Source organism: Chenopodium quinoa, unplaced genomic scaffold, assembly GCF_001683475.1.
Source record: "Chenopodium quinoa cultivar QQ74 unplaced genomic scaffold, ASM168347v1, whole genome shotgun sequence".
NCBI lineage: Eukaryota > Viridiplantae > Streptophyta > Magnoliopsida > Caryophyllales > Amaranthaceae > Chenopodium > Chenopodium quinoa.
Genome location: NW_018744633.1, coordinates 3,208,289 through 3,218,459, shown reverse-complemented (window position 1 = coordinate 3,218,459; position 10,171 = coordinate 3,208,289). Strand labels below are relative to the sequence as shown.

General features: G+C 34.5%; 2 protein-coding genes across 4 annotated transcripts; both read left to right on the top strand.

Moving 5' to 3' along the window:
* The first annotated feature begins 303 nt into the window (after positions 1-303).
* On the top strand, positions 304-2,632 carry LOC110701506 (urease accessory protein F-like). Its single transcript, XM_021879147.1, has 2 exons — positions 304-698; positions 1,702-2,632. Exon 2 carries the CDS (start codon positions 1,735-1,737, stop codon positions 2,461-2,463), a length of 729 nt encoding a protein of 242 aa, XP_021734839.1. The 5' UTR covers positions 304-698; positions 1,702-1,734; the 3' UTR covers positions 2,464-2,632.
* A 1,847-nt stretch (positions 2,633-4,479) lies between these two features.
* LOC110701023 (transcription factor GAMYB-like) lies at positions 4,480-9,945 on the top strand. 3 transcript variants are annotated; one of them, XM_021878604.1, is made up of 4 exons: positions 4,480-5,319; positions 6,159-6,534; positions 7,500-8,499; positions 9,109-9,945. In XM_021878604.1, the coding sequence occupies exons 2-4, from the start codon at positions 6,172-6,174 to the stop codon at positions 9,399-9,401; spliced, it is 1,656 nt and encodes a 551-aa protein (XP_021734296.1). In that variant the 5' UTR covers positions 4,480-5,319; positions 6,159-6,171; the 3' UTR covers positions 9,402-9,945. The 3 variants fall into 3 exon arrangements, with proteins under 3 accessions (XP_021734296.1, XP_021734295.1, XP_021734294.1); XM_021878603.1 differs by having other exon boundaries at positions 6,096-6,534; positions 9,109-9,944; XM_021878602.1 differs by having other exon boundaries at positions 6,066-6,534; positions 9,109-9,944.
* Positions 9,946-10,171: the final 226 nt, after the last annotated feature.

Sequence of the window (10,171 nt, the reverse complement as noted above, 5' to 3'; positions counted from 1 at the left end):
GTTAAATTTAAGAAGAAGAAAAAGTTCGAATAAGGGTCATTCAAGTATAAATTACAACTAAAATAAGTTATATTTCGGAATAAGGTATATTAAGTTCTAAAAAAAAAAGCAGGCAAGTTATGATAAGTTTAGATAACTAGATAAGATAAATTTAGATAAGTGAAAAATCAAGTGAAAAGAACACAACTTATACATCTTACTCGAGACCATCGGGTCACTATTTATAATCAATACATTATTATTTTTTTCTCTCTCTCTCATATCACATGAGTTTTTTTTTCTATCTCTATAAACTAAAAAAAAATGGAGAGTTTTCTCAAAAATAAATAAATAAATAACATGTCAGAGTCATTGTTTAAACGGGTTAAAAAATTACTTCCTAAAAATCAAGTGACAATTGGACTATTCTCGGATTTGAGTCCAGCTCGGAAGCTCTTTAGATCGTATCGAGTAATAAAGTCAAGTAGTTCCAAATATGTTGAACAGAACTTACTCCTCCGGCCTCTTATTACATCCACCCAATTTATTTATTCTTCCTATTTTCAGAGAAAAGAAGAATTTCAATTTTACTAGTCTGATACTCTATCCCATTTTGCTGTACTTACAAATTCCAATTCATTTGATTTGGTAGGAACTTAAGAACTTCAAACTTCGATTATCCACATTTTTCTGCAAATCAATTCAGCAACAATTTCTTGGTAATTTCTGCTCTATCTCATTTTTTTAAATTTTGTAATATTGCAATTTACAGATAATTATTTCGATTTGTGTAATAATTTTGTAGAGTTAGTTAGAATGTGGAAATTTTGTGGTTAATTACCGGGATTAATGTGGTTAATTTTATTGATTCTTTTCACTTGTTGTTTGAGTTGTTGAATATATTTGAAATATATTGTTGATGATTTAGTTTTGTTGATTTATGATTTAGATATGTTATTTATGCCATTTTGTTTCCAATCTGAATCATAGCTATAATTTTACATTGATGTTTGCAAGGAATTTTACATTTTGATAATCATTTAGAGATTAAAATGTTCAATAAACATTTGGTGTGATCATGTTACTCTAATGGCTAAAGTAATGCGCGCTATTCTGGTTGTAAATTGAAGTAAAATAGTGTAAACATCTGAAAACAATGAGGGTATTTGATTGAGGTTGACAAAAATGTTTAATCGAGGATGTTGCTTACTTAGTTCGATTCCCCTTAGGTAAGTGAAACTTCTCATAAGAAACCGAACATATTGAGGTCTACCATGGAGTATACATGACATTGCATTAACGTGTTTGTGTTTTGTGTATTAACTTTGAACCTTAGCATAAGCATTAAACCTTGGAAATCTGCCATAGTTTTTCTTTCATTTTTGGTTCTTCTAAGGCGTAAAGAGCCCCATTAGAGCCACTGATTGAATTCACGATATGGATGTTAGGATTGGTAGCTGTAAATCTGTAATGTTTCTTCTGTTGGTCGTATAGCAGAGATTTTAGTTCAGCAGCGTCTCTCTGCTTGATTTTGTAATGTGATATTGAATTCTGCTATTTATTTGAGGTCTTGCCAATAGCATTTTACCTTTGAACTGAACAACTTATACTGATCCTGTATTGACCTGAGACTCTTGACTCTCTAAGTCGCTGAGATATTACCCTTGAAATGTCTGACATTGCCTGCTCAAGTCCTTATGCAAATTTTCATTGTTATGCTAGATTGTCTACATTTGTGTGGCTATGCCCTTTTAAATGGAGGGCGTGATGGAAGAAAATAAAGAATGTGACGTTTATCCATCTAGCAACTCCTTGGAATGGAGCCTATGGCAGCTTCTTGATTCCATTTTACCAACAGGTGGTTTTGCACATTCATTTGGCCTCGAGGCTGCCATACAATCTCGTTTAGTCAATAATCCTGAGGATCTCCAGACTTTTGTGATCCAAATTTTGCAAAATACCGGGAGCTTACTACTCCCTTTTGTACATGCTACTTCTATATCACATGACATAGAAACTTGGCATAAACTTGACAAGATGTTGGATGCAATGCTAACCAATGAGGTAGCTCGTAAAGCATCAACTACTCAAGGTTCAGCTCTTCTGAGGATTGCTGCAGCCATGTTTACAGAAGTACCTTCTTTGAAAATCATGAGAGAACAATCATTGGGTGCTAAGGCTATTTCCTTCCACCATGCTCCCATATTTGGACTTGTTTGTGGGCTTCTTGGAATTTCTCCTGATATTTCTCAACGGGCTTACTTGTTTGTCACTCTAAGAGACGTAATCTCCGCTGCAACAAGGCTGAATTTGATTGGGCCTCAGGGTGGTGCCGTTCTGCAGCACAGGGTGGCTTGTACTGCCGAGAAGATTTTGATGAAATGGAAAAATTGTGATGTTGAGAATGCATGCCAAACTGCACCCTTGATCGATGTTGTGCAGGGCTGCCATAGCTACCTGTTTGCAAGAATGTTCTGCTCATAGGAGAATATATTTTATTTGCCCGAGTTGATATTATTATGTAAGTGATTGTTTGGTTGAGCATACGATGAAAATCTAGCACGTTAATTTTTTGCTTGATGAAATTCCTGGTAACTTCTTTATCATCTAACCTGTCTCGTAAATTAATTGGCCATTTGTTATTTATTGTTCACCTTTCTGTTGTGTGCCTGATGCTGGGTTGTTCCAACGTTTACTCTTCATGTCAAAATGTAACTTAATTGTGCTGTAATGTGGACAACGTAAAATATGGATCAATGAGCCCAAAGCCTGAAATTTGGCTTCCTTTGTGTTGGGTATGACCCAATTTTTATAAGCCCATAATTTTGGTGGAGTATTGTGCATATTCTAAATGCTTTCGGAATTATCAAGGAAGATCAGTACTTGCTCAATGGTTCGTGAATTTTCTAGAACATTATGGATACAAGAATGATGAAAGAATTTCTAGAATATTCTTGCCATATCTTCCAATCAAGCTCCATCTACACGGTCATGGGCATTCAATAATACAACACAACAAAGAAGTCATACCATACACAAGTTTTCCTATATACTACACCTTGTACAATATAGAGAGAGTTATATTGTAATATAAACCTGTACAATATAGAGAGAGTTATATTGTAATTTAAACCCAGATACTTTTACTCTGCTATTTTCAAATAGTGGAATAAAAGTGTTATCTTGCTAATGATCATTTCAATTTATACATTTCAGTCAAACACATCTTCACTTCCGATGTACATTCACCAACCCTAAAAAGTGCAATTATATGCATGGACTTGCAGCTATGAGATGTATCAGCATGATTTATCTTTGAAATTGGTTTAAATTGCCGTAATTCCAGTTTAGTATAATTTTGAATCATAGTCAATTTAATTACTTAACACTGGCGGTTAAAGTGTAATAATTTTGAAGGACGGATGGAGTATATAGTAATCATTTAAAAATTAAATCACAACACACTATTTTTGTCTCTCTTTTCATCTAACTAAATAAAATTTCATTAATCAATAATCAAATGTTTTCTATTTAATTTATTTTGAACCACCAAAAATTCATTATCTTATTTTTATGTATCAGTTATCGTTTTGATACGAGTGTTTGGTAAGATAGCGTTTCATATAATGATTGGTAGTTGAGGTGCTTTTCTCAAATGTTAAAATTTTTAGCAGTTGAAATGTAAAGTGGAGTGTATGACTTTTATTGTATTTTATTCTAACAGATATCCAATTCTCGACCACTAAAAGCTATCCGCTACTATTGGTTTCACCAAACCGGGCCTTTAATTTGGGAATAAACAAAGTAATAAGTTTTACTCCCTTCGTCTCTTATTAATAGTCCCTTATGGTTAAATTTTAGTACTAAAATGTTCACCCCATTTGTATTTTCCAAAAACCGTTAATTTTAGGGCTTGTTTGACATCATTATGGCTAAATTTTAGTATCAAAATATACCATTATATTTAGACAACATATTAAACATAGATAAATACACACAATTTCAAATGAGTTTTTTAAAAAACAAAATAGGATAAATTTCAAAATTTAAATTACAAAATTGAGATCTAAATCTATTTGACTCATTCTAAATTCAATCCCATAAATATCTACATCAATTTTTAAATTTATTTTTTAAATAAAAAAAAACACACGAGTCTAACAAAGTACAAAAACTTTATCATACATTAGATAACTAGTACTACTCACTACCATTATTAAACAATAAAAAGATCCCTTCTAATAAAGGCAAACTTCTCCTTCTATAATAGGAAAATCATTATGTCAAAAAGGAAATAATTAAGTCAAAACATTACATTATACAATAATATCATACTCATTAATTATGCTTTAATTATTCTCTTAATTTCATGTGATTATTATTCAATTAATTAAAGTAACACTGTACTTATAATATTGGGCCTATTATAATGTCAAACATATTTTAATATTTTGACCCAATAATAAAATATAGGTCTAATTTTATTTTTTTTTCTATAAAAAACGCAGAAAAAATAATTTGAAGAGAGAGAAAGAGGGGGAATGAGGAAGAAGAAGAAAAGCAACAACACTTGGGAGAAGTAGCAAAGCTGTGTGTACTCTCGCCCTAAGCTTTCTCCCCGACTTTTACTCCAATTTCGCCATTTTTACTCTCTCTCTAAAACTTTACCTTTCCCTCTCTAAAAAAAAAAGTACACTTGCGTTTCTCACTCTACTTTCTCTCCTTATTTTCTCTTCTTCTGTACTCAATCAACTCAATTCCTTTTGATCTCTCTTTATGTCGTCTTCTTTCTTCGATTACGGCTAGTTTGAATTCCAGATTTTCTCTTTTTTTAATTGTGGTTTTCTCCTCATTTCTTCTGTTTTTCAATTTTATTTTATTTTTTGAATTTTTTCTGGATCTGATTGGGTTTCTGGTGTTGTGGGTTTTCTGAAATTGATGAGGGTCGTTATGGGTTTGCGCTGATTTTTCGAATTATGAGTTGAATTTTTTTGGGTATTTTTTTTAGATTTTTTTTTAAAAATTTGTACTCTGATTTGATCTGAAAAATCGTGAATTTTTAAGTGTATTTTTCCCTAATATTTTTTTGGGAATTTTGGGATTTTGTTTTTGATCTGAATTCTGTGAATTAAGTTTCAGTCAAGGCTGATTTTTTCTTCTATCCGATCAAAAGCATTGTAATTCCTAAAATTTTTTGGTACCAATTTTTCATATTTTTTTTTTCATAAAAAAATTCAGTTGATAAGCTTAATTAGGCTCCAATTGGTCTGAATTAGGGCATCAGATTGTGGTAGTTATCTGGGTGGTTGTTGAAGATTGATCACCATTGCAGTTCAACAGGTAAAGTGTTTATTTTTTCCTCTGTTTATTAAATTAGTTCAATTATATTGTTGTTGAAAACTAGTTTATTCATGAAAATGCAGAAATGATTCAGATTTTACTGTGATTTGTTTCAATTGATGTTAGTTGTGATTGGATCACCATTTGAAACTATGGAATTTTGAGCAGAAAGTAGCATATATTCTATGTCCACTTAAGTATGATTTATGAAATTGAGAATGATGAAATCCAATCTGTTTCATGACATTGTTATGATGAGGTATCGTCGTATCGGTATTTCATCTGTTTTCATTGTTATTGGTGTCTGTTGATGCTGTTTTAAGTTTCCAATTGACCTTTTCGAGCCGCTCCAATGATCCTTAAGAGCGCGCAAATGTGAGATTTTATGGCTCTTTTATCCATGGTTTTCTGTTTTGGTTGAGTTTGCATTGTAGAATGACATTTGGTTACTCTATAGAGATGTTTGATTGTTGTGCCTTGTCTGTCTTGTTAAACGAGGACTCGAAGAGGTTTATCATGAGGTTCATAGAATGAATGCTAGAGTGTACTATTAATTGCAAAAAATTAAGCCTTATTCGGCATCTTTCAAGTGGAGCTTGTTCTGTTTTTGGCCCCCTTTGTGAAACTTGTTTAAGCATTGATTTTTTTTTGGCATATGCACTCATTTTTTTTCCTGCTTTTGAAATGCAAATGCACCTTATTGTTGCTTTGCCATGACAACAATGTTGCTAAATCTATTTGCATAGTTTTTTGTATTGCTTGTTTTTTGTCTTTAGGATGATCTAGTTGCTAAGCTACATCATTGTTTCAACATTCTGATGGATTGCTGACAACTTTAGGCAATCTGTTGAAATGATTGAAATGACAAGCGACAGTGACAAAAGGAAGGCTGCAAGATGTCGTAAAAATTCCCCTGGTGCTGAAGAGGTTTCGAGTGGTGGGAACTCTTCTGGGGGAAGCTGTCTAAAGAAAGGTCCGTGGACCTCAGCTGAGGACGCAATATTGGTGGAATATGTCACAAAGCATGGAGAGGGAAATTGGAATGCAGTCCAAAAACATTCAGGACTTTCACGATGTGGAAAAAGCTGTCGTTTGAGATGGGCAAATCACTTGAGACCTGATTTGAAAAAAGGATCATTTACCCCTGAAGAAGAAAATCGTATCATAGAACTCCATGCTAAGATGGGTAATAAGTGGGCTCGTATGGCTGCAGAGGTACATTTTTAGCATCTCTCTTTAAAAATTTGTCATGCTTGTTGCTTTGAACTTATGGGTTCCCTTAAGCTTTTTTATTAGCTGTTCTTAATATCAATTCGTTGACTACATATTTTAATCACATGTAAACATTGAAATTGTGTCATTTTCAACAGTTCTCACATTGCGCTGGATATTTTCCTGCATCTGAAAGTCAAAAATCAATGTTTGTTTTTACTCCCTTTTGGAAATGAATCATTTTATCAGTCTGTAATAGACACTTGGTAGAAATTTTCTGTACCCGATGTGTGCCTTTTGTTTTTTTTTTTCCCAGACTAAGCTAAAGGCATTTATTATTTGTTTAGGTTGCTTCTCATGTCATGACACTGGTCGATCATTCAACCCTGGTCTCTTGGGGGAAGAGGGGGGGGGGGGGGGGAAGGGGTTGCATTAGGCTATTACATTTGAAAACAGAACTTAGAGTCTTAACTTGTTTATTATTATCCTGGTATGTAAGTTTCTGATTGCATCAAAGGAAAAATATGACGGTTGCTTGTAAGGCCTTTTGTGTGCTATAGGTAAAATTTAATGTCTGGCTAAATTGCTCTGATGTTGCTATGTCATCTGTTGGACTCAGTTCTCTAGTGGGAATAATATCTCACTTTTCGCAGAGTGAAATGTGGTTCGGTTTATTTTTCTGTGCACTTTCAACTTCCTGTTTATCTTGCTTTCAATTTTTATTTAGTTTTGAATAATACTTTAATTGCATCCTGTGTCCTGTCTGTAGCTCATTTCTAGCTGTTCATGCATATCATGTGATGTCTTCTGCTAGACTTTCATCACATATATCCAGCAATTCTTCTTTTTTTATTTCCGTTTCTTTTTACCTTATTCTCTGGTTCCTCTCTTTCCCCATATCCCAGTCGCCCTATATTTGTCCTAGCTTCCAATATGTTAATGCTTATTTACTTCCTTCTTCCTTCCAGTTGCCTGGGCGTACAGATAATGAGATAAAGAACTACTGGAATACAAGAATTAAGAGGCTGCTACGAGCTGGCTTACCCATATATCCTCCTAGTGTTAGTAGGCAAGCAAGGAATGATAGTCAACAAAGTGAGGAGATGATGACATGCCAGAGTGGAGACATGCACCATTCCGAATCCTCAGATACAAATAGTTTTCAGATTCCTGAAGTAGAGTTCAAGAATTTTGGGCTTGATCCTGCTTTACTTGATCTTGCTCCTGCAAGTCTCCTCCCAAAAGGTGTGAGCTCATCTAATAGTTATGGTTTCATGTTTTCATCATTGAATCCTCAGAAACGCCTTCGAGAGGTGGATAGCCAGTTCCATGTTACTGTCCCAAGTACCAGCATTACTTTTCCTAAATTTGAACAGCATGAAGATGATCCTTTTGGAAGGCTTGTCCCTGTACAGCCTCTTTGGTCACCTCCTATATATGATCCGGATTTGAATATCAATGGAACCTCCGCGATTGATGTTCTTGGCAGCCATGCCCCTATTAATGGCAATTCCTCTTCTTCTGAGCCTGTTTCCGAGGCCATGAAGCTGGAGCTCCCTTCACTCCAATACTCAGCATCTCAAGTAGGTAGCTGGGCTACTCCATCTTCCCCGCTGCCTTCCCTTGAGTCTGTTGATACTTTAATCCAATCCCCCTTGAGTGAGCACACTCAATCAAATTGCCCTTCGCCACGCAGCAGTGGCCTGTTGGAGGCAATTGTGTATGAATCACAGTCTTTGAAGTGCTCAAATTATAATTCTCACCAGCAGGGTTTAGACACTTCTGTCATGGCTGGTGATGTCGTTGAATCTTCATCACGAAATGTATGTGAACCAAAATGGGATGCTTGTGGTGATCCAATATCACCACTTAGTCATTCTGCTGCTTCTGTTTTTGTCGAGTTCACTCCTGTTAGTGGTGGAAGCTCATCAGATGAACCCCAGTCAGCTGAGCCTGAGACTATACCAGGTTAGTAATTTGTTTCTTGCATTAACCTCAGTTGTTAAAATTTTATCATGTTACATGTGCAATTTTAATCAATGGTATTCAATCTTCCAAATACCTGTTATAGCCATTGAGTAAATTTGTCTTTGTGGTCTCACAGAGTCACAGGACAAAGCTTGACTCGAGGGACATAGGGAAATTGTTATTAGTTGAGAAATAAAGATGGATAGTTTTCTGCTTAATAATTGGACACAGGACTAATTAATTCCGAAGAGGGGTGTAGGGAAGCTAGTTCTTTCATTTTGATCCCAACCAAGATCATCAATTTTTATTTTTTTTAGATATAAAAAAAAACTGCTTGAATTAGAGTAGATTAACCCTCAAGACAACTTAATCTAATCTCTACTGTTCTTTGTTGTACTTTTAGCCATTTAATTCTGTTCTTTCTAGTGCTATGTAATTCTAGTAGTCTATCCTTAATATAGGGTAGTCTATATCTTTGATTTCTTACATCTAAAAAATTAATCTAATTCTTACTGTTCATGCAGGCAAATTTGACTGGATATATAGGGTAGTCTATATCTTTGATGTCTTACATCTAAAAAATTAATCTAATTCTTACTGTTCATGCAGGCAAATTTGACTGGATATCAGCAGAATTAGATGGGAAGAAGGACATTTCATGTCCGCTAGAGTATTTAAGGCCTGATGCGTTGCTGGACTCATATTGGTTTAGCCATCGCATTGGGCGCAGCAAAGACGAATCAATCACAGGAGATTTTGGGGCACTTCTGGGTGATGATTTCAATTATGAACACAAACAAGGCAGTGCTCTGCCTTGTGATGAATCAAATCAAAGTTCTGGGCTGGGTACTTCTACATGGGATACCATCTGTGGAGTCTACCCGTTCTCAAAGAACAATTGATTGTGCGTGCTTTGACGCATTCATTTCAGACCTTGAATTTCTTGTGTTAATATTTGGATTTGATTGGCTGTATTTCGTTGGAAAAACAAGTTCACTGTGATGATACTTAGCTCATGCTTTGTATGTTGTTGATGTAAGAATCTTGGTTTTTGGAAGACCAGTTTTTGTTGTGAAAAGAAGAAAATTTAAAAACTAGTGGTACCGTTGTAGATGACGAGTACCGCTTGTTTTTTTTGGTTTCGATAACTGTTTTCGTCGTCTCCGATCATCTCTTGATAAAACTGTTAGAGTGTGAGAATCATTAAGGGTTGCATGCAAGCATTATCATGAGGTCTTGAAATTTATGTCAAATGGCATTCAATCTTCTGTAAATTTTATGTAAACTATATCTTTCTGTGCTAGTTTGCTAGTAATTGTTGTGTAAAAAATTTATCTTTCTGTGCTCGATAATCTTCTTTTGGTATTATGCTTATTATAGTGAATTTAGTAATCAGGCATTTAGGTCAAAACAAGTTCTATTACTATTAACAGAGAAGAACAAAAATTGGAGAATATGATGCTGCTGCTAAAAATACCCACCTCCCAGCGCAAACAAAAAAACTAAGGTTATGACCTTGCTATAATAGGGAAGGATTAAGTCAAAACATAGATAAAAAGGCAAATTTCATGAGTACACGGTGCACACTATACGTCAAAATAATAGGTAAAAAGGAAAATTTCATGTGTACACGGTGCACACTAAAAGTCAAAACATTACGGAGTAGATCAAA

Bases quoted from the DNA above. Each gene is read 5' to 3' on its own strand.
- LOC110701506 (XM_021879147.1), top strand. From the start codon at position 1,735: ATGGAGGGCGTGATGGAAGAAAATAAAGAATGTGACGTTTATCCATCT.
- LOC110701023 (XM_021878604.1), top strand. From the start codon at position 6,172: ATGATTGAAATGACAAGCGACAGTGACAAAAGGAAGGCTGCAAGATGT. The intron at 6,535-7,499 runs GTACATTTTTAG...TCTTCCTTCCAG, and splicing joins GGGCTCGTATGGCTGCAGAG to TTGCCTGGGCGTACAGATAA. The intron at 8,500-9,108 runs GTTAGTAATTTG...CTGTTCATGCAG, and splicing joins TGAGCCTGAGACTATACCAG to GCAAATTTGACTGGATATCA.